We start from the raw sequence: 27,862 nt of genomic DNA, 5'->3' as shown, positions 1-27,862 counted from the left end.
GGAAAACTAACCAAGTCTCTTCCTCAAGAGGGCATCAGATCTCATTACAAAGGGTTGTGAGCCATGAAGTGGTTGGTGGGAATTAAACTCAGGACCTTTGGAAGAGCATGCAGTGCTCTTAACGGCTGAACCATCACCCAAGCCCTGTATGGTAATAGTCAGGAGTCTCAGAGACCTGATAAAAACCTAAATTCCTAAGAATAGTGATGTGGCCACACAGTGTGAGCCTTGTGATCTGTAGAGAATGTAGAGAATTATAAGGATTGTTATATGTAAGAGAAAGAGAATCACATACATATCTTGATGGAAACATTTATTTCATTCCTTTTTGTGATCTGTATGTTCAAGATCCGTGGTCTTCATCTTGTTATATCTTACAGAGCAAATAGAAATCACTCTGTTCCCTGGATAGTGATGTTCAAGGTGCTGTAGCTTCTTACAGGGAGACACAATAGAATGTAGCATGAATATGTTTTTCTATGTCAGCCACTTGCAGAATAACACCCTATGCATTTATTCCTCTTCAAATGGATGCAAAATGTGCTTTCACTAAAAAAAGGTTTATTTACCTTAAATTCTTGAATAAATATGTACCAAACAAGATATGTTGTCTATTGAACAAATACAATCTTTAATCATCTTTAAAAATACTGAATAAGGCAAATGTTCTAGTTGAGACAAAAACTCAAACGCACAAGATGAGTTGATTCAGAACTGAGAATATATTGCTAGGTAGGTAGAAATTTCATTTTTGTGTTATGAAATTTAAAATATAAAGAGTAAATGAGAAGCCACTTCCATTTCATCTTCTCAATTTTAGGAAAAAAAAACCATTTCTACTATTTAGAAAATATAGTATATTCTTGGTGTGGGAAGCGCTTCTGTTTATGTGTTACTTTTATTGGTTTATGAATAAATCTGGTTTGGCCAGTGGCTTAGTAGAATAGAACTAGAAAGGAAAACTAAACTGAATTCTGGGAGAAAGAAGGTGGAGTCAGTGAGACACCATGTAGCTGTCACAGGGGGAGACAGATGCTGAAACTTTACCATAGGCCATGACCTCATCACGATGCACAGATTAATGGAGATGCATTACTTTAGGATATTAGAACTAGCAAGACTTATACTTAAGCTATTGGCCAAGCAGTGTCTTAAATAATATAGTTTCTGTGTGATTATTTCGAGTCAGGGCAGCCTGAATGAACAACCTCCAACAGCATATTCTACTACAGAATATCAAAACAGAAGAAAGTAATAAGTTTAAATTTTTCATATCACTTAACTTGCTGATGTTAAAACTTTCAGAAATACTAAAATTAAAATTAGCTGTAATTCTAATGACATTTTCTTTTTATTAGAGTGGAATTTTATTAGAGTGGGTTAATGAGCAAACATGAAAGAGCGAGCAGTTATAAATTTCATGCTCTATTAGAGACATATAAAGGGAAATGGCATGTTATATTTCAATCGCCTAAGTCTCAATGCTGCTAGCTTAATGACTTACAGACATCAATAAAGGTCCACATGGCTGACCAAAATCCATTTGCAGGAGCTCCATTCAACCTGATTCCTTTAATGGTATTCTTGTTTACTCTGTTGCAGATGATTCAGGGACCCTAATATCTTTTAGGTATCAGAGAATAAGGTCCAAACTCATTGTTAATGAAGATATTAAGAATCTTACTTCACTGTGTTGATGGATCACAACACAGATGGATCACATCGAAATGTCACACGTGATGCTCAAACCTGTTGTTTCTCAAGTCCAACACAGCAAAGGTACCAAACAGCGCTGGTGCTGCACTGTTCTTGCCCCACAGCTTTGGAAGAGACAAATATTTTCTTAAGAATGAACAAAGATTCTATTGGTTCAAAGAAGAGAGCCAATGCTATCTGCTCACAATAATGAGTTCAAGCATTAGACAAAAATGAATTTTGAAACTCGGACCTATCACCATGAGCTTAAGAACACGCAACATTTGGAAGCTTTACTTATGAGATCAGTGTAGGTACTAATGGATGTTTTATATTGATTTTATAATGGGATCTCTCAACATATGGCAGAATGGCACTTAGGATAATTTTGGTGAACTGATATCTTCTAGGCACGTGAGGTTATAAATCACAGTAAGTGAAAGTTGTACTTTGCAGGTCGAGAGAAAATGATGGATTTTAACTTGGCAAAAGTAGGATAAATTTATTGATATGCAAAAAAGTAGTGACTAACCTTTAAGATGTTCTTTGAGCTTCAGAAGGACACTGAGGAGCAGTGTACACAATGATGTCAAAAGTTCATTTAAATCAAGACCATGAGGAATCCATAGAGACAGGTGACCCAAATTTGTGGGAGTTCACAGACTCTGGAATGACAGCTCGGGAGGCTGAATGGGACCAGAAGCAGGCCCTCTGTATGTAGGCGACAGTTCTGTAGCCAGGTCTGTTGTGCAACCCCAGTCAATGGGACCAGAATCTATCCCTGGTGCATGAGCTGGTATTATGAAGCCCATTCCCTATGGGAGATGCTTCACCCAGCCTTGATGCAGGTTGAAGAGGCTTGTCCTGCCTCAATTGAATGTGCCAGGCTTTGTTAAAGGGCTTAACCTTCTGAGGAGTGTGTTGGGGGGAAGGTGGAGTGGGGGAGAAGGGGAGGGAGGGTGAACTGTGTTGATATGCAAAATTAATAAAAACAGAGAGAAAACAAACAAACAAACCAACACTTGTTCTTCCCCCATTAACTGTCTGTCTATCTATGGCTGGATTTCCTTCATCTGCTGAACCCTAGCATGATAATGGCCGATCTCTGATAGAAACCCATTGAGTATTTATGTAGCAAATCACATCAAATCATATTTTAAAGGAGTTCATATTTATGAAATTGAATTTTCTTTATTTCATAAGATTCCCAAACTTGGGGGAAAGTGCTAAAATACACTGTGCAACTTTCAAACTAAAAATATGGAGAGCCTGAGAGAGCAAAGAAACTTGAGTACTCAAAGCAGCGAGGGAGAGAGGGAGACAGGGAGGGTGGGAGAGGGAGAGGGAGTGAGGAAGGAGGGATGAAGGGAAGGAGGGAGGGAGGCAGGCAAGTGATTTGGAGCTTGTAGTTCCTGTCTTGAACAGTAGATGGCAGTGAAAGCACTAAACTTCCTGAAAGCAGTCTCAACACCTAAGGTCTATCAGACTGAGCCTTCCCTTAAGGAAATGGCTGCTGCTATGGATTTTCAAAGAAACAGCAAGGGTGTTCTTTGTGAGTGGTATTGGTACAGTGGACCCATGGAGTCTTTCTAAAGATAGCCAAGTGCTGCCAATAGGAGGGTATTTCCAGAGGGCCTGGCAAGAGTCATGGGCCAGGCAGTGAAAGACCCGGGTTGCTGGAGTTATAATCAAAACACAGGCAACACATTGTCATTTCCAAAGCTCAGGCAGGTCTAATCAAATACCAAGACAAACGGCAGGTCTAATCTTTTACGGAGACAAGTAGAGTAAAGCTACATTCTCTATCAGCTGACCTGTCTACAACTGGTTACTTCTCAAGAGATGCAATTAGAGAGTAGCTGGAAATGCAAGGTTTCTTCGATAACAATGAAATTATTACCAGATTGCATGTTTTTCCGGTAGTGTTCTGAGTAACTCTGTAGTGTACAACGTCATGTTCTGTGTATGTTTTTAATGGGAATCGAGTTTGGTTTACATTATAAACCTGGTAAGTTAAGACTCTGGCTTAAAATTCTCCGGAGCAGAGAATTTGTGCCTCTGTAGGCAGGCACTCTCAGAGACCTGTCAATGACACTCAAATTCTTGACTTCATCTGCTCCCATAAATTTTATTAACACCTTATCTTTACTCCACATTAAGTAAAAAATATAATTGCTTAAGAAAAATTCTAGAAAACTATTGGAGAAACAAAGCCCAGTGTCCTGTTTTATTGAATGGAGAGGGGGCAAGGGCAGCGATGCTGTTTCTGCCAGCCAATGTTTGGAAAAGCAAGAACAAGTTCCTGGGTATCAGACAGCCTCTTCTTATCACCTTAGGCCCTGTGTTTCTCACAGAAGTGTGGGAGAAGTCAGTGTCCACCCAAGTACCTATCACTTTTCTGTTTTGTGTTTCGTAAACAACCAAAGAACGTTTGTGATCTGGTTGCCCAGGCTTTCAAGAACTGACATTATAATATGGGAACACAGTAACATGATCAGCCACAACACATCTTCCAGTTAGTTGCAAAAACAGCAATTGCACGGGTGGAAGAGCAAAGAACACCTTTCTCCTTTGCTTTTAGAAGGCCTGCCATTTGGGACAGGATATTTATCTCCATAATTCTGTTGCCTTTGTTTTAGGAAGATGATAAATTAGTGGCTCCCATTGATCACAGAAGCCTCGGGTTTAAAAAAAAATCCATAAATGGCTTTCTGTCATTTTAAGGTAAAACACAAATAACAAATGCAGGCTCTGAGCTGCCTCTCTGCTCTCCTCATTGTCCAGGATGTCCAACGTGGGACATAGAATCTTAAAATCATAGCCCTTCCCGGCCCTCTTGCTTGAATGTAATTTCTCCTAATTAGCCTTGAGGCCGTAGTCTCTGCATCATCAAAATGCCAGATAATGGGCTCCAAAGGAAGTATTAGCTGGACTTCTGCCTCCGCCATTAATTTCCCCATCTTCACCACCATTCGCATCTAGTATGTACCTAACACGGGGGCACAGAATGAAATATGTAAATGAATGAATGGCTATGGGACATCGACGTGGAAATTGGGAAAATCTGTCTGATTATTATAAGTCACTGGGCAAGGCCTACACTGAAATTCAAAAACCTGAAGCTTATTCCTTGGTTTGAAAATAATACTTACTAAAGAATCTTTAAAATTACTCACTGTTGTTTGATCCTTAGTATTGTCTGGTTAGAAAAAAAATCATTTAATAACACCAACCCATGCACATGTAGGCATTTGTGAAGCAGATATGACATGATATCAAATTATGTCACAAAAAGTCTACAGAGGTAACCGGGTACAATTCTGTAATATGGGTTAAAAAGACTTTGTGATACCTTTAAATAAATTTTCTAATTATCTTGTATTCTATCTTTAGTCTAGTGCATTGAATCATTTATTTGTATATATAAAACCTTATATACAACCATAAGATATCATAGTTTCTAATGTTGTGATAAACCACTTTAACCAAAAGCAACTTGTGAAGGAAAGGATTTCTCTCACCTTATGGTTCTCCACTATAGTCCAAAACCGAGGGAAGTCGGGACAGAAAAACAAAAGGGTAGGAACCTGGAGGCAGAAACTGCTGCAGAGGCCATGGAGGAGTACAGCTTTTGTGCTTACTCCTCAAGTCTTGATCAGCCCAGAGCTAGCAGCACCCACACAGGTTAGGTTGACCCTGCAACATTAATTATCAATCAAGAAAACACACCATAGTCTTTCCCACAAGCCAGTCTTGGGAGCGTGTCTCAATTGATGTTCCCTTTTTCAAAATGACTCTAGAAGGTGTCAAGGTGACAAAAACCAGGCGGCACAGAAAACCATGCCATTCTTTTCTGCGCACAAATTGAGTTTCATTTGTCTAAGTCTTTCTATTATATACATCTTACGCTGAAGTTTGTTGTTTCTGTTTTTCACTCTGATAAATAAAAACCATTCAGTTTGGGGCTGCAGAAATGACTCCATAGTTGAGAGCCCTTGCTGCTCTTCCAGAGGACTTGAGTTTTGTCCCCAGAATCTAAACCAGGCAGCTCACAACCACCTGTAGTTCCAGAGACCTGAAGCCACTCCCACCCCCAGCTTCTCTATGTACTTGCGAGTAACTTAAATGTCCAAATGGCTCGATTAATCAAGAATTTGAGCATCATTTCAAGACAACGCTTCTCCTTGGCTTTTAGGGAATGTTCCCAGGATAAAGGAGTCTAGTGCTGGATGTGCAATCTCTGAGCCCATCAAGGCAAGGAAAGGAGGGAAGAAGAGAGATATCGGAAGGGGTTTATTGACTGCATAGTGTAAGTTGGCTTCTCTCCTCTGTAGCTTCAGTACATATTTAAATTTGAAAATCTCTCTCCTTAGAGTGCTTTCCAAGGGCCATCAGGTTTCCTGGAATGGGTTTTCTACCACCTGGAGAGCTCATGGCTTTCGCTGTGTCTTTGTTTGTTGACCCATCATTGTTTAGTGTCTTGAACCAAGACTTGAACCTTTGCAGAACAAACAGCGATAGGACCTAAATGGCTCTCAAAAGATCCGATGTGGTCTATGGAATCACACTTGTGAAATGTTGTCCTCTAGTCACATTATGCAGTTCCCAGTCTTAATCAAAGTAGCTGAAACTACCTCTGGTGACTAGAAAGAAGGTTGGAGAAGGCCCTTAGAGCCACACCTGAGCGTCTAGACACTACTTCCTCATTCTAGACACATCTCCTCATGCACGCCCCTTGCATCTGTGTGTGATCTTATCTGAGTTTCATGCTACCTCAGGAGGTGCTCAAGTGTATAGTAGGTGGGTAGCCTATGAAGAGGGGACTCCAACTATACAACTTTAGGGAGGCCATGTTTAGGTGTAGCTTTTTTGATAATGCAGCTATTTGGAGATCATTAACAGTCCAGTCATTAACCTCTGTCACGTGATCCTGTGGTAATCCCAATTAATAATTATTTAATTATCTAATGAATGAGTTCCTTCCTTTGTTCTGTCATCCGAGGCAAATAGAAGTCTGATCACTTCTCTCCAAGAAATGCCACACAGCCCCAATTTAAACAAACCTTTGGCCCATAATCTGTAGCCAAGAATAACTTCCCAAGCAGCTTTTGGTTCTGTGGTTCTAGGCTGGCCAGTTAACCTCTCATGGTTTTTTCTTTACTATATACCCCGATAAAATACTAAAAACAATATCAACCTTTCATTACAGATGGAGTTCCCAAATACTTGTACTCTTGCACTATATACCTTGTCACATACATACACTCACATGAATATACAATCATCTATTCATAGCCCCCATATCTCTACACATAGCACAACACATATACTCATTCACATACACAGGCAGGCACACACATACATAATTACACACTGAACCACAGAAACATATATACACCCTATAGCACATATAACCAAATGCCATCACACTCGGTCACATGGTCAATTAGTAATTATGTACCATTGATCTCACATATACATATCAATATTGGATATACTATCACAATAAATCCACACATGCATAATAACACACTCACACACCAATCACATGCATATAGTCATACATAAACCTTATTACAAGACAATTGCATGCATACAACCACATATACAAATTACATAAAGTCGCACATACACAAAAGTCACAAGCAATTAATTATCTAGGATCTCTCTCCCTCTCTCTCTCTCTCTCTCTCTCTCTCTCACACACACACACACACACACACACACACACACACACACACACACGCATACACACAATCATGTATGTACAGACCACAACAAATCACACATGCACGGGCACAACCACACATACAAATCACTCTCAAGTCACATCTTAATCACACTTATACCATCACACAAATTTTATACATATAAATCACATAAAATACCATACAAACAAAACACAACCATCCACACAAAGTCAATCTAAAATCCTGTCTAATACTAGGTTCTGTCTCTGCCTTCTTAGGCTACAGAGGAGGGTTCAGATAAGGATAACAATATTCATTTTGTAAATCTCTTTTGCAAGTTCTTCTGTGGCTTGGCTTTTTATCTTGGGATATGAGACTAATTATCTTATATTATTTTGTAATTAGCTTTTGTGTTTTATACCTTGCTCATTTCTATTCAAACTCTATTAAGAAACACTCTGACCACTTACAATATTCAAAATACTCCCATTTCTCTCTTTCTGGGTTATTTCCCAATGCTGTCTGAAGAGTATCAGGAAAAGAATAAATAATCTGATTTCTCTGATTAACACAAATTTTGGTGACATAAGTCACAGTTTTCCACAGAGAAATAGTGGGACCACCGGGGATGTAGTTTCCATGACTCCCCAAAGACTCCACATGAGAAGATGGCCATGTGTTTACTACTAGAATTCAAAAGGCTAAATTCCAGAGTGAGCCGGGAGTGTGAAGAATCAAGCAGCAGGGACAAACAAATGTTTCCCAAGGAAATAACCAAGTGTGGGAACTGGGAAGAGAAGCCTGTGATGAAAGTGTCTTCCGGAGCAGGAGCCCACTGCACAGAATGGCAGCCTGGGGGGCTGTAAACAGAAAGTGCACAGCTGTGTGGGGCGGAAGTGGAGGCAGGCAGGAAGCTAGAGTGTAGTCCACAGCCAAGTCCACATCACAGGGAGATCTGCCAGAGTGCTCGCTATTGCTATTCTCGCTGCAGATTAAACATGAACGTAATGAACTCCCAGGTTGGTCAAATACCATCCTTTGAAGAGAAAGATGATAAACTGAAATTCTGAAGCACAGTTTTTTGTTTTTTTGTTTTTTACAAATGCATTAATTAGTATGTTCTAGCTTGCTGTTATTTTCCCATCTTGTCATACTGCAAAATTAAAACGCTTCATTTGAGGAAAAAAAGTAAATTCAAAGAAATGATGATTTCTTGATCCGTTATCCATGTTTGTTCATCCCCTCAAACTTTGTGATTTCACTACTTCATTGTGCTTGTAGTGGGCAGGGTTTTTTTTTTCTTTGATTTTTTTCTTTTGCTTTTGATTCTGTTGCTCATACAGCTCATTCTGTGTTTGCGTGTGTGTGTGTGTGTGTGTGTGTATGTTTTGTGTTGTATTTGTAGTTTGTATGTGTTGTGGTTTGTATAATGTGTGTGCTTTTTTGGTTTGTGTGTGTTATGATTTGTGTGTATTTATTTGTGTGTTTGTGTATGTGTTGTGTTTGAAGTTTATGTATGTTGTGGTGTATATGGTGCCTATGTGTATTTGTGTGTGTGCTGTGTTTGTGGTGTGTGTGTGTGTGTGTGTGGTGTCTCTGTGTGTTTGTGTGTACTCTGTTTATGGTTTGTTTGTGGGGTGTCTATGTGTGTGTTTGTATGTGTTGTGTTTGTGGTTGTGTGTGTGTGTGTGCACACATGCACTAAATTATTTTTTCATGTGTCTGGATTGTCTGACTAAAGGTCAAGAACTTCTGTTTCTCTCTGTTGGTTTCACCTATCAGCATGTTAGCACAAGGTTATTCATATGCTGTTGGCAGGGTTCAGAAAATCAGGTGTAAGTCCTCACGCTCCCTGAGACTAGGGCTCTAGAGTCCTGCCCAGTAACTTCCACCCAATTACAATGGTCACAAAAGATACAAGGTCAACACAGATTCAAGGGATGAGAAATTGACCTTGCTTCTTGCTAAGACGCTATTAATGGAGATTCCAATGGCCTGAATGCAGGACTAGGTACCAACTCCCGTAGCGCTAGCATCATGAAGATGCAATGGGGGAAAAGGAAGGGGATGTGGTGTGGACATTGTGACAAAATATTGTAACAGTTAATACTAGCTTCTAAGATGTTTTTATCAATACTTCTACAAGTGAGCCTTAGGAAGCAGCCTAGCTCCTTGTGGTCAAATGGCTATTTATTACTTTGCTCCAAACTTAATAACAAAGATTCCAGAAGTCTATGAAATTGCCTTCCCTTAGTAAGAGGATATGCCATGTGATTCTCTGGCATCTAGACCTCACATGATACAGAGTAAATACCAAATATTGCTTTCTTATTTAAGAAAAATATGATCCGAAAGAAAGTGAATGAGTAAATGTCAAGTAAGATATTCATCAAAGAGGATATATGTATTGTATTTGTTAATGTCTTCTTATGCTTGTTTTTGTCAACATAGTTTTAAATCCATTTCATTTTTTCATGTAGAATAGAAGTAATGTGATAAACTAAGATCACTTTTCTAAACTTTTCAAAAATTTATTTTGTGTATGAGCATGTGAGTATTTGTTTGAGTTTGTGAATATCTTTCTTTCTGTTTGTGTGTGTGTGTGTGTGTGTGTGTGAGTGTGTGTGTGTGCATGTGTAATGCATGGTTGCAGGAGTGCATGGTATGCCACAGGTATGGAGGCCAACGACAATTCTGGGAGTTTATTCTCTCATGAAAACATTTTGGACCTAGGGATCAAATACAAGTTCTTTTAACTCCTGAGCCAAACTGACAATGTACGATTACTTTTTGACAGCTACATATAAGATATAATGTAAGAACAAACTATAAGGCTTGCTTGCCTATGATTATGTCTCTTAATCTCTTCTACTGATGCAAACTCAGTTGAATGAAAAATGGTTATGCACATGGTCCATATTTTTTCTGAAGCATACACACACACACACACACACACACACACACACACACACCTTGGAGTCCTGCAATCAGTGAGTACATATGTGGCTAAGAAAATCTCTTGGATTCTATGTGCTGTTCTCTCCAAAGAAAATAATCTATCTTAATGCTAGGGAGAAAATTGACAGAGCTTTCAAGTCAAGTTGAAAGGAACTCAAAGAGCATGGGTCTAGCAGCAACTTCACACAGGCCTCATGTCACGTATTTCCATGCATTTTTAAAGTCCTTAATGACATAGACAATGCAATTTCCTTTATCTTAGCTTTGAATGAGAGGAGAGTTCCATAATTCCTTCAAGTCATTACCATCAACATAATATTTTATTAATATTGTTGCCCCACATGATTTTCTTCACTGGAAATAGAAAGCAAGAGTTATTTTGTCACAAGTACTACTAGAGTCCTCAGTCCCAGGGTTTTAAGATAGGGACCTGTTTGTTGCTTGTCTCCACTTGTGCACTTGGGAGTCTTTTTGTATATAAAGGAGAGAATCCGTACTGCCTTTGAGTTATAATATCAGGAAATTCATCAAGAGACTTTGCAAACCTTCCAGTACCCCCAACAGTGACAAATACATCATCATTTTCAAGAGATAATCACCTTCCTTACAAATCGATGAATGCAAATTCCATGTCCAAAGGTCATTCTCTTGGAGTTATTATGATCCTAGTCTGGAATCTCAGTCTCTTATTGCTCAGATGAACATGACTCCATTGTTCTACATCTCCTTCCCACTTCTCTGGCCTACTTGAACAACTCTACCTAGTATCTGTGCAGTCGCCCCAATTTCCAAGAAGGTGATTGGAATGCAAATGACAGCTGCAGACACCTTCTGAGCCATGACTCTGGTATGCAGAGTGTTGCTGCTGGAGTGCTCTGTCTCCCTGAGGACAGCACATTGCCCCTGCCTAGCCGCTCTTCTCTTGCTGCTTTTGTCTTCTAATTCTAATTCTTGTCAGTGAAGACCCATGTCTCATCAGACTTCTTATAGAAAACTTTCCTCCACTGTTCTAGGCTGGTGGTTTTCTTTGCCTTGGAAGAAAAACTGCTGTAATGTCCAAGGATCCACATGTGTAATTATAGTATTTATATAAAATTTATTGTGTTCCAGGAACTATACTGTTACATATTTTCCTCAGTCAACCCTATTAACCCTTGCATTTAATTTTCTTTAATTTTCTTTTTTGTTTATTATTATTAATTATCATTATCATGATTATTTGATTGTGATCCAAGCCTTTAATATCTGAGACATCTTTATAGTCATTGTCTTTGATTCTCAAAGTCATTTGTTTTATAAAGCTATCATACATCTTTTATAAATAAATCTCAGGAAGATAAAAGAGTCTGCAGTTTCATCACCAATACAAAACAGAATCAGGACTTAAATCCTAAGTTCTGTGACCAACTGTTATTGTAAGTACATATATATTTAACATTCATACAAAATTCATCGTACAAATGTGGTTTACAAGAAATAACACATTATCTTTCTTTAAATAAAATTAGTTATCTGCCTAGTTTCATTTCTCTGAATTGTGAACTCCTTTTGGGTACAGAGTGCAGATTCACTAGTGGAGGTAGACCACATCCTGACAATGAGTTTTAAAATGGTAATACCTGTCCTGCAGAGGAGAATATACAATACTGCCTCTCTAATTCCAGGTGTAGTGAGGAGCTGCGGACAGGCCTGCTTTTCATCCCACCTGGCTTCTGCATGGCTAACTTAGCCCTGGACATAACAACACACAAATTGTATTCATTTAAACACTGCCTGGCCCATTATCTCTAGAGAGTTAGTCGCTGGCTAACTCTCACTTCTTGACTAACCCATTTCTAACAATCTGTGTAGCACCACAAGGTGGTGACTTACCAGGAAAGATACACCATGTCTGACCTGGTGGCTGGCTCCATGGTGTCTGCCTCATTGCCCTCTTCTCAGCATTCTGTTCTGTTTACTCCGCCTACCTAATTTTCTGACCTATCAAAGGGCCAAGGCAGTCTCTTTATTAACCAATGAAAATAACACAATAGATAGATAACCCTCCTCCATCATCCAGGTTCACTCTGTTTACCACAGCAGGGTCCATTAGCCAGAACAAAGAGCAAATTGAAGAACAGAATTCTATGTCTGGAAGGTTGGGAGAACAGTCATGTGTAAGGGAAGTCTTCATGAAAGCTGGAGTCAAAAATTCCCCCATTCATTCTCCCTGTTTATTCAAAGGTCTTGGTACTTCAGCAGGATTCTGTGAAAGATTTAACTGTCGGTGTTCACTAGTCACAAAAATCCATACCTGCTATCTTCTATTACATTCTCTAGGACCTCCTCTCGCTCATCCCTATTCTTCCTCTCATGGCTCTCTGAAATCTCCATGACTTCTGAAGAATGTATGCTCAGAAGGTGAACTATCGGTTGGCCCTTCTTGTTCTTTGTAACTCTCTCTGCTGTATGGTCAGACCCCATGACTCCATCCAGCAGTCAACCAGAAAACTCATACTGACAACGCTCAGATTCTACAAAGGTGGAGGGAGAGAACCATCTGACTCAGAAACTTCTGACCACTGTGCTATGTTTAAAACTCGGGAGCTTTCACATGATCACAACTGAATCTGGGAATTTTGGATGCTCATTGGCAGAATCAGGTTTGCTTCTGTGCTCTGGACATTTTTCATGATCTCTAAGACACCCACATGTCTATCTGAGTCTTGAGATTCCTCAACTTGTAATGACTTTTCCTTCTCCCTGTGAAGTGTGCTTCCATTTCTGTGCTTCGAAGAAATGTGGAAATACATATCTCAGACTAATTGGCTTCATACTGCAAGAAAAAATGATAAAATGATTTCGCCTGTGAGAGTGATACATATGCTTTTTGGCATGCTTTCTATGTGAGTAAAATTATGTCTGGTTTAAAGGAAGGAGCTTTTCCTGCTACCATTGCTGTATGCTTGTTTTTCCTGAGAACATCTTAGCTAGCATCACACCCCTGGCCCCTTCTATCACTGACCTATCACATTACTGACACATTCCATCATGGACCACCCCATCACTGACTTACCCCATCCCTGACCTAGCCCACATCTGACCCATTCCATTATCCAATGACTGACACATTCTGTCACTGACCCACCTCATCACTGACTCACCCCAACACTAACCCATCCCTCGGTGACTCCCTAGGACTATAAACTCTGAAAGGCGAGGACAAAGAATCAGGGGTATTTGTTTTAAAGACCATTGCTCCTCTCATTTATAGTATTTTATTCTTGTTTAGGCATAAGCTATATACCAATCTCTCTCCCTCTCTCTCTCTCTCTCTCTCTCTTTCTCTCTCTCTCTCTCTCTCTCTCTCTCTCTCTCTCTCTCTCTGTGTGTGTGTGTGTGTGTGTGTGTGTGTGCACATGAATGAGAAATGAAGAGAAAGAGATTTTGCTTCCAATCCAAAGCTTTCTGTTTTTACTTCTAAAATTGCTCAAGTCAGGTCAGACCAATGCCAAAACCACTCCAAGCTTCAGTTCTTGCTTTGGTTCATCTTTCTTTTCCGTGCAGCACTATCCTTCACTCAACTCTTGATGACAGTGGCTCTCGGGAAGATCTGAGATTTCCGTGTATGTGTGTCCTATTTAACCCGTCAACATTTTTGAAGTCTGCATCTCTTTACATTCTTAGAATGTTTTTTACATGTAAATAGTAATCATGAAAATAATGTATTTAATTAGAATTAATGTATGATCAACAATTCTGTGCCCTAAAGAGACAGAGGAAGATCCTGGAACACAGAGACTATGGCACACAGCCTATTGTGCATATGTATGAATATGAGGATGTGTCCCCAGAAACTGCATTCGACAGAAGCTATAAAAACCGTAACTGATTGAAGTCTGATATTTTGTTAATAAGGTATTTACTGGTATAACTTCACCCCCACAACCTCTATTATATTCCTAAGTATGTGAGTCCCAGTTCTCCACTACTTTCAAAAATCACCCTCCGGGGATTTTCTGACTTACTAAACAACAGTAGTTTAATAAACTACTGTGGCAACCAGTGGCAATGTTAATTAGAATGGGGATCTCCTGACATGTTTCCTCTACTTCAGCAATTCCTCCATTCCTCAGCGGGGCTGTTAAGAAGAGCCATTTCAAGGAGCTAAACTACTTTGGGTAAAGTAATAGTTCATGTTAATGTGTGTATGTGCAAGCACACATGGCATGGTGTGTGTGTGTGTGTGTGTGTGTGTGTGTGTGTGTGTGTGTATGCCTGTAAGGGGCACATCAGAACAGCAGAGGGAGGAAACTGGTGTGGGAGAGGAGCGTGTAATCTTTCCTGTCCTGTGAGGTACGGTATCACTGATAACTATGCAACTGAAGGAAGAAGGTTGTGGATGACTACCCCAACATTTCTAGCAAGGTAGTATTGGCAGCAACCTGAAGAAAGTATTGAAGTGTGCAGAAGGAGAGGCAGGTAGGATTGGCTCGTTCTCTTCTCTCCCAAAACAGCAAGTCCGGAAAATTTTTCTCAAGTAGCCAGTTTCCTGTTACAGTCTCAAGTCATCTTTTAGGTCCATGAGCATAAGGTGTTGTCTGATTTGTTTAAAATATCAAAGGTGAATGGGCTTTGGTTTCCCTGTGTGAATTCACTGATGCAAATGTGTTTTCTAGAACATATCTGGCACATTTGAAACTCTTAATGTTCACAAACGTAAAGCTTAAAGCATAAGAAACACCGTTTCCTCTTTTCCATTTCTTTGTCGAAAACAACCGAAAGCTAACAAACCAGTTGAAGGGAATACCAAGTACTTGAGTCATAGCAATAGCAACAGCTGTTTGGGATCACACGTTCACACACAAAACTCGGACGAGAGCTGACATTGAATTCATGCCTCTGTGTTTGATTCTACACTGTGGTTTTTTGTTGTTTGCATTTTGTTTTTCTTCTTAAGACAGGCTTCTTAAGACTATGTGGCCCTGCTTGGCTCAGAGTTGTTTCACAGACCAGTCTGGCACTGAACTGACAGAGACCTCACCTGCCTATGTCTCTCCAAATGCTGGGATTAAAAGCTTGTGCCACCACCAACTACGTTTTGTGTTTTCTAAACTACAAAATCAAATTTTGACGGCCCTCCCCTTTTTTTCTCCTATCTATGTCTAACTGTCTCAGAACCCAGAAAAGGCACATGGGACCAAAAATACATTTTGTATTCCCTCTAGTCAGTAGATAGTTTGTTGCTCTAGATTCAGAAGAAGAGGCTTGGGATGTTGCAAACCAAAATAGATGCTTCAGGAGCTTGAGGTTGAAGATAGAATGTGGAAGCTTTGTATACATATTTTATTTAAACTCTGAACTTGTTAGAAAGTGCATGCCAAAATGCTAAGGAACATAAGGAATGTGATTGCCAATTTCAGGGTGTAGTGATATTTTATTTACATTTTAATAAATAAAGCTTACCTGACGACCAGAAAAGCAAGCAGCCAGTCACTGGCTCTTACTTCTTCCTCAGTCCGAAAAGGGTGATCCTGCTTCCAGGAATCCTCAGAATGAGACTGAGTCTGAGAGTTGTCTCCTCTTGTCTTATAATCCTCCCTAGATCAGAGAGTAAAGCAGCCTCCCTGGTCAGCCTTACAGACCAGGCAAGAATGGCGTACACCTTTGATCCCAGTAGCCACACTAGTTTGCCATAGAAACCAGGCAGTAGTGTGCATACCTTTAATCCCACCACTAGAGAGGGAGATAAAATGGAAGGAGACAGCTCTCAGGTGCAGTCTCATTCCAAGGGTTCTTTGAGGCAAGATTGCCATTTTCAGATTGAGGTAGAGGTAAGAGCCTGTGGCTGGCTACTTTGCTTTTCTGGTCCTCAGGCAAGCTTTATTCATTAAAATACAAGTAAAAGATCACTACATTTGTGCAGCTTACTGTTTAGTGAGAATCTAGTCATTCACCACACAATTCTATCATCTTCATTCACAACAGCCTAAATTGTTTGCTAAAGTTCTAAATTGGAGATTCCGTGCATCCCATCTCAATTTCCGTCTCTGTCACGTCTCCTCTGTTCTTCATGTATGGCTCATCCAGTCTTTGCTTGCAACCATTTCTAAGATCTCTAGTCCAGGCCTGCAGTGCTGCTGAATCTCATTAGTTTCAAAACTGCAATTCCCACTGTCTGCTGGCCCCTCGCTTAGATAGCCAAGAATGTTTCCATATTAACAGTCAGACTTCAATCCCCAACTCTCTCAATTATTCCTTGCTTGCTCCATATCTCCCACACATATCTATTTCTCAGGGAATGGCCCTCCTGTCACTCAAATTTAAAATTCATCATTGAATGTTTCATAATATAAGACAAACTACATTATCTGTAACTTAAAATAAAGACTTGCAAATATTTACTATATAGTGTTCAAAACCTAACCAAGGTGTGGCAGTTAAGAGCCTATAGGTATGCAAGTTTATTTGCCTATTATGTCTGGAAAGTAAACGTTCCCTCCTTTACTAAGGGAAAGAAAGTTCTCCAGGGAAGGCCCTTTCCACTTCAGTCAGGAGTTGATCTCAGAGTTGATCTTCTGATCTCAATTCTGATCAACTGAACGAAATGAAAATGTCAACCTTCAGTTTTCAGTCCATGGCTGTGAAAAAAAAAAGAATCTTTTAGGAAAGCAGAGCAGAGTCATGAGCAGGATAGATAGCTCTGAGGACAGGGTGGCATCCAGGAGCAGTTGTAGAAAACCTGTAGCTACACAGCTGCAGACTCAGCACCAAAGGCACTAATAGTATCCACCACGTAGACGACTGTTAACTTTTGCTTTATGGTTCAAGTGTTCCCGGTTAATACAAGGGGTCTTTTAGATAGATGCTCATCTACATTAGTTGATTCCCTAATCAACTATTCAGTAAACTGACCTCAGATCTTCACAGTAAATACATCGTGTGTGTGTGTGTGTGTGTGTGTGTGTGTGTGTGTGTGAGAGAGAGAGAGAGAGAGAGAGAGAGAGAGAGAGAGAGAGAGAGAAAGAGGGAGAGAGAGAGAGGAGAGAGACCTGTAGATTTTCAGGTTTTACCAGAATGTATGTCAATTTCTTTCTCCCATCCTGGAGAGCACCTAGAAATTACTATCTTGTCTATCAAAGCATCTAATTTTTCTTTCCAAAGTCAATGTCTCCCAGGAGAATTCACTTGTTTCTGTTTCACATCTTATTTTGTAAATCAACTGAACTAAGGGATCTGCAGATAATTGGTAAAGTGTTCCTTTAAACTGTGGAAGGGAATTTCTGCAAGGTGTGAATAGTTGAATCAGCAGAACATGAACCCCACCAATGTGAGTAAGCATAATGTCATCCAGTGAGGGTCTTAAAAGGAGAAGGACAGATCCCTTCTCCTTGAGCTTAAACTTACAACTTCTACCATGCTTGGACACTGGCACTGTGGTTTTTAATCCTCTCAACTCAGATGGTGTTATACCATTGACACCGTATTTGAACTGCATTGGGCCATGGGATTTCCTGGACCATCAGTTTGCAACATGCAGGTCTGGATCTTTAAAACATACATGATTATTTGAAGATATCTCTCATAATAAATCCCTTTCAGTACATGCCTATCTATTGATTTTTCCCTTTTGACATTGTTGACTAAAATAAGCATTATAGCACAATGATATACGTGTCTATCAATAGACTATTAAGAACAGGTATAAAGATATTTGATTAATCATTATGATCTCTGGCCCTAGGATGTTGGCTGTTACATCACAGGCACTTAGATCACAATATTGTTTTTATTAAATGTATCTGTGTTCTAAATATAACATGTATGTACTTTAGATAGAAGTTGTACAGTTTTAGATGAGTCTATGAAAATAGTGATAATCTCTATAAATTAATTATCAGTCATAGCTGGTAAGCATTGTCTACTATGTTTATTTATATGTTTTGTTTTTGAAAGAATGTATAGTCTTAGCTGGTAAATTTTGTCTATTATCATTACTATTATTTGATTTTTTAAGTCAGGGTTTTTCTGTAGCTTTGGAACTTGCTCTGTAGACCAGTCTGGCTTCAAACTCATAGAAATCCACCTGTCTCTGCCTCCCAAGTGTTGGGATTAAAGTCATGTGCCACCAATGCCTGGATTATTCTTTTTTTGGTTTTGTTGCCTACTATTTTTATTTATATATTTTGCTTTTTACAGAATGCACAAATAGTTTTAATTTACTTATAGTTGTCATTATAAAATACCTTGACAAAAGTCACTTGAAGAGGAAGGAGTTTATATTAGCCCAGAACCCCTGGTCTGCAGGAACTTTAGGCAGTCAGTGACAACCAGTTAAGAGAATATTAATGCATGCATACTGACTACTCAGTTCACTTGATCTACCCAGAAATTGCTTGGGGCCCAAATCAAGGAAATGTTCTACCTGTAGTGGGTTGAATCTTCCCATATCATTGATGTAGTCAGGACAATCCCTGGAAGGCATGACCACAAACTAATCTGATCTAGACAATCTCTCAGTGATATCCTCTCTATGTGATTCTAGAATCTATCCAGTAGGTCTGTAAGACTAGTCAGCATGTATAAGTACCACCATTTTTACTTTAATATAGAAATCATTCAGAATTTTTGAAGATGCATAGAACTTTTCTTCTCTTGGTTTTAAACTTGTGCTGTAGGATGAGTTCTTCATTCTGTACATGGGATGGCTCTACCATCTAGCTTTACATAGTGTGCTGAACCTAAGAAGCTCTGGTTGGGTCTTTTTCAAGAAACATCCCTCCCCAAGCCCAGAGATCAGTGGCCTCCTCTATTTCAGCTTACCCATGTCAGAAGGTGCATAGGTTAACTTCATGTAAATTGCTTTCCTTGACAAATATCCAAGTTGAAAAGAACATGAAAGGATTGGTCTTTTCTTTAGAGACCCAGCGCTCTTTCGGAACAGAAACTGAAAGCCGCAGGAGGTTCCTTGATTATTCACTGTTTATTTTAATTGACAGCTCTCTGTGAGTCCAACATGTAGATGATTCAGATCAAAGCAAACATATGCTGCTTTACAAAATCGATGTTTAATAATACTTATCTGCTAACCATGCAAAATGGCATTGCCTATTTTAATCTCGAGACTTGAAATTGAAAGGTACATTAATGTTTTCTCTTTCAGTTTGGGTTTGAGAACTTCATGCCATGTCACGTGTCAAGTGACTGTGTGACTCAAAACAGCTTCTCCCTCTAGTGTCTTCAAGTAGTCATTGTTATATTTCTGTCCCGAGTTTTTCTTCTGATCAAATCTCACTAGTTGCTTCAAATAGTTTTTTTAAGAAAAAGAGCCACAAACACTAAATCCCTCAATTCCATAAACTGATGTGACTTTAGTTACGGCCTATAGTTACGGCCTATAGGGTGCAGAGTTTTCTCGCAAAACACTACCGCATGGCTTAGCTTCAAATAGAACACTTTTCCTTGCCATCCCTGTGAGTAACTGTCCTGTGGTATGCTGCATGGGTCAACCCCTTTATTACTTGTTTGGATTTGGAGTCTGAATGGAAGCAGACTGATGTGAGATGATGATTGCCTAAGTATACCTACTTATGAACAGCCTCTGGATTCACAGAGTCATCTGGAAGACCAGGGTTCTGCTTACCTGAACTGTGGCTTCCCGCCAACAAGGTAGGGCTCACAGAACATCGGCCCATTCTGCTGGTGACCACAGGTGGACCTGGGGTTCCATCCCATTCTTGAGCTTTCATTGGCTCTCTGGAGGAAACTGTTCCATAATGGCCTCTCTCTTTGCTGTCCAACTTTGGTAATGGCTCCGTGCTGTGGCTTCGGACTTTGAGCTCTTCAGTGGATTCTGTGTATTAACAAAATCACTTGTTATTTGAGAATTAAATCCCTCCTGAAAGAATTTTTAGAGACTTGAATATTTTTTTAATGTGCTTGTAAGATACTATTGAAAACAGGGTTGTACTGTAGACCTGGGCTTCAAAATAAAACAGGGAAATGGATCCCTTGGGGGATTTTCTTCTTCTCCATGATGTGGGTGTGTTAATATCACCAGAATGAAAATCATTTTCTCTTTTGATATACCATACCTCAATGAATCTTGACTCTCGTTTTTGAATCCCCCTTGGTTTTATCTTTAAGGAACTCCCCTAAGGATTATGTTACCTTTCTTCCTCCTTTCTACTCCCTCGCCTCTCCTTTACTGTGCTGTGTCATGAATCCAAACCGTCTATTCTCTAAGCAAATACAGTGGATTTCATTAGCTGAAATATTTACCAAAATTCCTAGTGACTGGCCAGTCTTCTACCACTCACTTTTATGTTTTCAATTCTTTCCGTTTCACAGATCCCTCCTTTCTCTGCATCTTGCTCTGCATCAAACCCCTTTTCCACGCCGTCTGTGATTTTCTCTTTTGATACATCCTTTGCACACTGGTCATCTCCAAGGCACTAACTGAGACATTGTCCTCCCTCACCACAGATTCTTTGTGGTGCTTTTATCACAGATTCTTCTGGTTTCAATAAAATCTCATCGAATTCTTAATGATTTCCTGAACTTTTTATCAAAAGAAAAGACCTGTCTCCTTAGTTTTACATTCATTATGCAACGAATGTCTTATGGATAGCACAGATTTAACATTTCAGATACTATCTAGACGTTTCTCTAGATAACGTTTAACCAATGACTCTTCCTGGCCATTCATTCATCCATGCAAAGAGACTGTCTGTTCTTCTCTCTAAACCCAACTGATAAATCCCAAATTCAAATCCATTAGGCATAAAAGTCTACTGACTTTCTGAGCCTTTTCTCCACCCTTCCTTCCTTGATATCATGTCTACCTCAACCACCCTAGTTCAGACTCTTGAATTGTGTCTCTTTAATGGTCACAGCTGGCCTCTTTGACTTTGTCTTTGATATCCAAGGTACGACTGACAGCATCATTTAAAATGCACATGTGACTATAATGTACTCCTGAAAGGAATACTTTAAAGAGTGTCCAGTTCACATCACAATAGCTGAATTCCTTATTAGATCCTGCCTTATTAGTCTTCTCTTTCTCTCTATAATAGCTCTCTCTTAATCATTGTACCCAAGGAACAATGTCAAAATGGTCATAGCTTCTGTCACCCTCTTCCACTCCTGAGCAAAACAATGCTGGCTTCTACAACTTCAAGCTCTCTGCTCTGACCTTTAAATCTTGTCTTTGCTCTAGTTGGGCAAATCAACTGATATTCAGCTACTTCAGTGTCTTCTGAAGCATCACCACTGCCAGGGTCATGCCTCCTGGTCAGCTGTACAAGAACATAGCATATTGGCTTTCCACATACTTACTTTCCTGCCAAACTCCAAATTCTTGAAAGTCATATGCTTTGGTTTCTCTTTTCTTAGGACTCGTTCCCTGATAAGCAGGCATCTTGTTAAATTAGTATTGTTCCTAATCTACTTAGCCTGTTTCTCCACCCTTCAATTATCTTTCTGCTATGTATAGGCAATAGAAAATTTCTAATGGAACTAGAAAACCAATTGATGATGAATGTACTAATGTGGCATGAGTTTGGTAATTTTTTTCAAAAAAAATCTTATTGTTTGATAACAATAATATACAAAATTCATCAAATTAGAAGTCTAATCCACATCAAGATTTTTTGATAAATAAATAGTAATAATTTAAAAGACTATATTTTTGTTTTCTTATCTTTTAATTTAGCTTCAATTGTTTCTCAGTTTTCAACAGAGTTAAACACAAATGTCATGTTTTGTCTCTCATTATCTTGCTGTATGTGAAAAAGAACAGGCTTCTGTGTATTGAACAGCAATGGTCAGGGTTCTGAGGGCCTCACAGGGCTCCACTTGGCAGTGTTAGCAAGCAGTAATTATAGACAGAAAAGGGAAGTGGTAGACAGAAATAGCCCAGTTGGTTATTGGGCCTGTGATTGGCAGCAATGATTGGTCAACACTCTGCTATTTGTTACACGGGGCTGCTTTTAAGTAAGGGCACAGTTTGTTTATGCAGTTAGATTATAGAGAAGCACCTGTGGGCCAGATTTAATTTCGCATTTTTGCTGTTTTGCTCGCCGATTCCTCTGCCTGCTGTGAAACTCTGCCAAATGAAAGCCCTGAATAAACAGCCTTTCTGTTCTAGTTGGTCTGGTCTTCTTTTATTTTCACATTGCTCTAGCCCCTTGCAGCTCCAAGAAGCCCTGCAGCTATACAAATACTAAAATTACACTTTATGCAGTGAATAAATCAGGAAGCTAGTCCAATCCAGCTGCAGGATCAGAAAGAGTGCAGGCCTCTAAAGACACCTGCTATAAAGTTAGTTACACTGAACTCAAACAGGACAAGTCAAAATATTTTAATGATAGCATACTTAATCATAATTATTAGGACAAGAATATTTAACCAACACTTGTTATTCAGTGTCCTGAGACAATTAAATCAGGACCACACATGATCACCATAGGCCATTCCTAAGATGTTTACTCACAGTCTCAAAGAAAACACTACTTGGCTTCTGAACGTTACTGCCTCAAATCTAAGAACGCATATGTTTCTCCCGAATTTCTCTTCCACAATCTAACTCAACTGCTTGGGTGACTGTGCTGTTATCTCCTTATGAAGTAAGACTCCCTTCCTCCCCTCCATCTCTTTTGTCCTTCCTGTTTCCTTCTGCCACCTTCTCTTACAATTTGTCACACATACAAGAGCCTCGGGAGTTGGAACTTGCGCAAATATCAATAAAAAGACAGAGTTCAAAAGCCAAGCTACATCCAGTCCTGCTCTCTCAGATATTTTAGATACAGAAGGAGAAGATTTATGGGAAGGCATATCCACCAAAGATGGTTTCTTCATTGTTTTTTATTCACATCGCTCTCCCACAAATATGGGAGTAGGCACACTACTCAGGTCTCAAGTCTCAGCTATTTAAAAGCCCAATACAGCTTTGGGAACAAGAAGGAACAGTATTTTTCTTCTTTGTGTGTTTCCTGTAAGTTCTAAGGGTTAGTTTCAGTGAATTTTGGGAAGTTTATTTTGAGAAACTTGAACAACAACAACAACAACAAAGTGCAGAGTCTTCAATTAGAAAGCAGAGACTATATTAGTAAGAAAATTAGCAAGGTGGTGGTGGCGCACACTCGGGAGGCAGAGGCAGGAGGTGAGTTCAAGGCCAGCCTGATTTACAAGAGCTAGTTCCAGGACGGGCTCCAAAGCTAGAGAGAAACACTGTCTTGAAAATCCAAAAAAGAAGAAGGAGGAGGAGGAGGAGGAGGAGGAGGAGGAGGAGGAGGAGGAGGAGGAGGAGGAGGAAGAAGAAGAAGAAGAAGAAGAAGAAGAAGAAGAAGAAGAAGAAGAAGAAGAAGAAGAAGAAGAAGAAGAAGAAGAAGAAGAAGAAGAAGAAGAAGAAGAAGAAAATTATAAGCATATTCTGGAACTTCTATTTTCTAAAAAAAAAAATCTTTTCCCCATGTACATATTTTAGAATTGCTTTCAGACAATTATTACATGTACTCACTCATAGGTGGTTTTTAAACATAGAGCAAAGAAAGCCAGCCTACAAACCACAATTCCAGAGAACTTAGACAACAATGAGGACACTAAGAGAGACTTACATAGATCTAATCTACATGGGAAGTAGAAAAAGACAAGATCTCCTGAGTAAATTGGGAGCAAAGGGACTTGGGAGAGGGTAGAAGCAGGGAGGGGAAAGGCAAGGAGGGGAGCAAAGAAAAATATAGAGATCAATAAAAAATCAATGAAAGAGTACATAAAAGTAAAAAAAAATGCTTTCAAAACTAAGTAAGTTTTCTCATCAAAATAAAGACAGAGCTCTTCAAAATAACTGTCAATAGACATGTGGTAAGTGGACAACTGAACTAAGAACTAACTGGACTTAGACAATTGAATTAAAAACTATGCAATTAAGAAATATTGTGGGTTCAAAGAAATCTATTCAGGAAGCAAATACAGTTACCCATATCCAAATATTTTGATGTTGTTTAAAATCAATTGAAACCAATTTTGGGTTTTCTTTTTGTTTTATTTGTTTCGTATGGTCTGTTTTGTTTTGTTTTGTTTTTCTCAAGTAAATGACTTTTATTTTTTTCCTCAGACAGTCAGTTTCTGCATAACTTCACATGATCTTAAAAGAATTCACATTTGGTAGTCTCTACCCCAAGGAAGTTGTAGCTGAAAAGCTGCTTTAGTGTATGTGCAAGAGTAACTTGTGCGAAACAAATTTTGAATTTAATAACACAAACTATCCACAAGACCTGGGTGGTGGTGGTGCACATCTAGCACTTGGGAGGCCGAAGCAGTAGGATTTCTGTGAGTTTTTGGCCAACCTGGTCTACAAAAGCTAGTTCCAGGACAGTTAGGGCTATTACACAAAGAAACCGTGTTTTGAAAAAGAAGAAGAAAAAAATTCCGTGTGTGTGGGAGAGATTCTTTTTATACACTGTGTGGACCCCTTCTATAGAATCATGGTGTCTCAGCGCCCTGTGTAGCAGCTCCCATTTGTAGAAAAGCAATGTCTCCGTTCTGCACACCCTGCTCATCCAATGGATGACCGTGCTAATGGTGACTGCATGACTGCTTAAGAACAGGAACTTATTTCTCATATTTCTACAGCCCGAAAATTCAAGTCCATGACAGGAAGGGCACAGCTAGCGACAGCCTTCAGTATGTCACCAGCCCTTCGCAGAAGGTCGAAGAAAAAGAGAGCAAGCCATGAAGAGGGAGGGGTGGGTGAAAAGAGGGAGGGAGAGAGCATGAGGAGAGAAGAGGGAAGGACAAAGAGGAATCAAGTGATAAAGAGAAGCAAAACTTATCTTTTATAGAAAAACACACTCACAGGAAAGTTAATCCATTCCTGTGACACAGCATTAATGTATTCACGAGCGAGGAGTTCTCAATGCTTCACCTCCCTATCATTCCTACTGCCAGAGGGTTTAGTAAGGGACACATGCCAATCACAGCAGGGTGCTTGTTTTGAAGCATTCAGAGCCAGCTTCTTTCTGCTTATTAAGATAAACACCCTGGTGAATCCACAACGAGTTCGCCTGTCTCACCTTGGTCCTGTCTTCGTTATAACACAAATGAACTCCCATTCTCTCTGTGACCCTAATCTGAACTCTAATTGCATGTTATTGTATCTTTCCAAACAGTGCTGTGTGGAGCTGATCACTGCCAGACAGAGACAGCTTACCTCTAAGTCTAGACAAGCGCAGGGTCCTTTTGTGACCTTCTGTCAGCTCATTTCCTGAATCTCTGGAGGGACAGGGCAATAGCACTCCTGTCTTCACAATCAAAGGGCAGTGGGGTGAGGGGCAAATTTTTATTTCTCATTGTTCCTTCACTCTTGTGTGAACCCTGTCATTTGGGGTCAGTTTTGACATCCTAGAGAGGCCTTCTCTTTAAAGGCACATACACATTTGCAGCATTTGAACTATCCAAACTCAGATTTTTAAAAATATATTAGTGCACATTTCCCCCATCAATAAAAAGCAGTCTAAATGTAAGTTTGCTGTATTTATATATGTTTATAAAGAATGCCAGTTTAGTCATCTGTGGATCTGATGGTTTTAGATAAACTGAAAACTGCAAGTTTGTTGTAAGAGGGTTCACAGTATAAAATGTCCATATACAAGAAGAGGCCCATCGAAGCAAAGTTTAGTGTGTCCCAAAGTCTGATGGACTGGTTTTTAAAGACTGGGCCTAATGTATCCCAGAGATGCTTACCAACTGGCCATATACCCACAGACCTTGTACTCATGATGGTCTCACCTCTACCTTTGAGATGCTGGACCTACAGGTGTGCACAATGTCAGGACTTAGGAGATGCCGGAAACAGAAAGAATCCACAGCTTCACGCTATGCAAGCACTCCACCAGCCGAGCTCCACTCCTAGCCCAGCTCTAACCCTCTGAAGCTGCAAAAACACCTCAAAGTCCTTCTGCCACTGCCCAAGCTCACAAATGGAAATTGGCAAGATCCTCATAGGGAACCAGGGTGCTGGTGGCACCACTGAGCGCAGCATACTGGAATTCTGCTGCTGATGGAGGAGCCAATTGTTCTTAACTCCTGGGTGCAATGAAATCAATTTAACCATCATGTTTACTTTCCCAGGAAATTTTACTTATCCTTCCACTTAGGATCACTTGTTCTGAAAAATTCTTAGCTGTACAAGCAGATGATTTACGCCTGTAACACCAAATTATTTGTATCAAAATATCATATACTAAGTTCACTAAGTAGCACTGAAGGATCAAACTGTTATAGTAAAGCTTGCATCAAGAAAGCCTAACCATGCTGGGCAGAGAGAAAATTTACTCAAAGAATGCCAGTTACAGTTGCCTTTGTGGTCACAGTACGATAGCTAAAATCATCTGTGGGTAGAGGCTACTCACAAAATCCCCTTGCCTCTCCCCATGGCCATCCACTAAATCCACCTCTCCATTACTCCTTGCAGTAAGAGAGAAAGCTATACCCACACTCTAGCCAGTACTAGGTGGGGGACTGGTGACTGCTCCCTCCAGCTGTGCATATTCAGGTTTTTGCTTCTCCTGCATAATGGAATTTGTTGAGGTCTTAAAAGCTGGCAGCGCCTGCACATGGAAACCCCCCATTAACAGAGGCTCGTCTTTCAATCCATTAATTGATTGTCTTCTCTTCTGTGATAAAATCTTGGTCTGGAACATGCATGACCTCAGGACCTGCTGCATTGTATTAAACCATAAATTAAGAGGTTGTTATTTTTGCAGCATTTGAACTACCCAAGCAGCGATTTTTAATATATTAATTAGTTCACACTTTCTCCCTCTACAGTCTAAATGTAAGATTGTTGAATTTATAATGAACGAAGAGGTTTTATATGTATAGTGACAGAAAAATTAAGGAACAAAGATGGGAGGTAGGTTGCCAAATAAATCTTAATGGTTTTGGCTAGCAAGATGGCACTGGCAGCACCAGCCTGAAGGCTGGTTAGAGCCCTGAAATCCAAAGAAATGGAGGAAATTAACTCCCAAATGGTAGCCTCTTTCTCTACACACATGACACAGCACATATGAACAGACACATGCCCTTCCCCCAACAAACAGAAAGCTCAATTTTTCAACATTGTTTTCCTCCTTACTTTAGTTCTAGGAAAACTCTTCTGTGAAATGGATAATCTTTAGTGAATATTTAAGAAATAACTTAAATTCTGTGGTTGTAGTAAATTTATAAAAAATATACAATGGAAACACTGGAATAATCACCCATATATTTAACACATATTATTCACATGAATAGGAGTGTTACCACACATCCGATTTTTTTAATAGTTTTCTGTTCAGACTAACAACAAAGAATCATATCAGTTAAAAGTTAAAAATGGCTTTTCTCTGGTATAAAAGGTCAATATAAGATTCTTAGAAAATACTCCAAAGAAAAACTGAACATTTCAACATGAAAATAACTTAGGCATAAGTTACATATTAAAGAAAATTTGATAAGCTAGTTTTTCCCCAATGCCGGTGTGGGTATGAGATGATCAA

General features: G+C 39.5%; 1 protein-coding gene across 1 annotated transcript in view; it reads right to left on the bottom strand.

The window, feature by feature from the left end:
- Nyap2 (neuronal tyrosine-phosphorylated phosphoinositide-3-kinase adaptor 2) overlaps nt 1-27,862 on the bottom strand; it is a 251,709-nt gene that overhangs the window by 46,695 nt on the left and 177,152 nt on the right. Inside the window, exon 6 of the mRNA XM_085697751.2 lies at nt 19,966-20,175. Within this exon, the coding sequence (XP_085553877.2) occupies nt 19,966-20,175 (210 nt within the window). The remainder of the gene's footprint in view (nt 1-19,965; nt 20,176-27,862) is intronic.

This window comes from Myodes glareolus, chromosome 1 (assembly GCF_982192425.1).
Source record: "Myodes glareolus chromosome 1, mMyoGla1.1, whole genome shotgun sequence".
Lineage (NCBI taxonomy): Eukaryota > Metazoa > Chordata > Mammalia > Rodentia > Cricetidae > Myodes > Myodes glareolus.
This window is presented reverse-complemented; position numbering and strand designations above follow the sequence as displayed.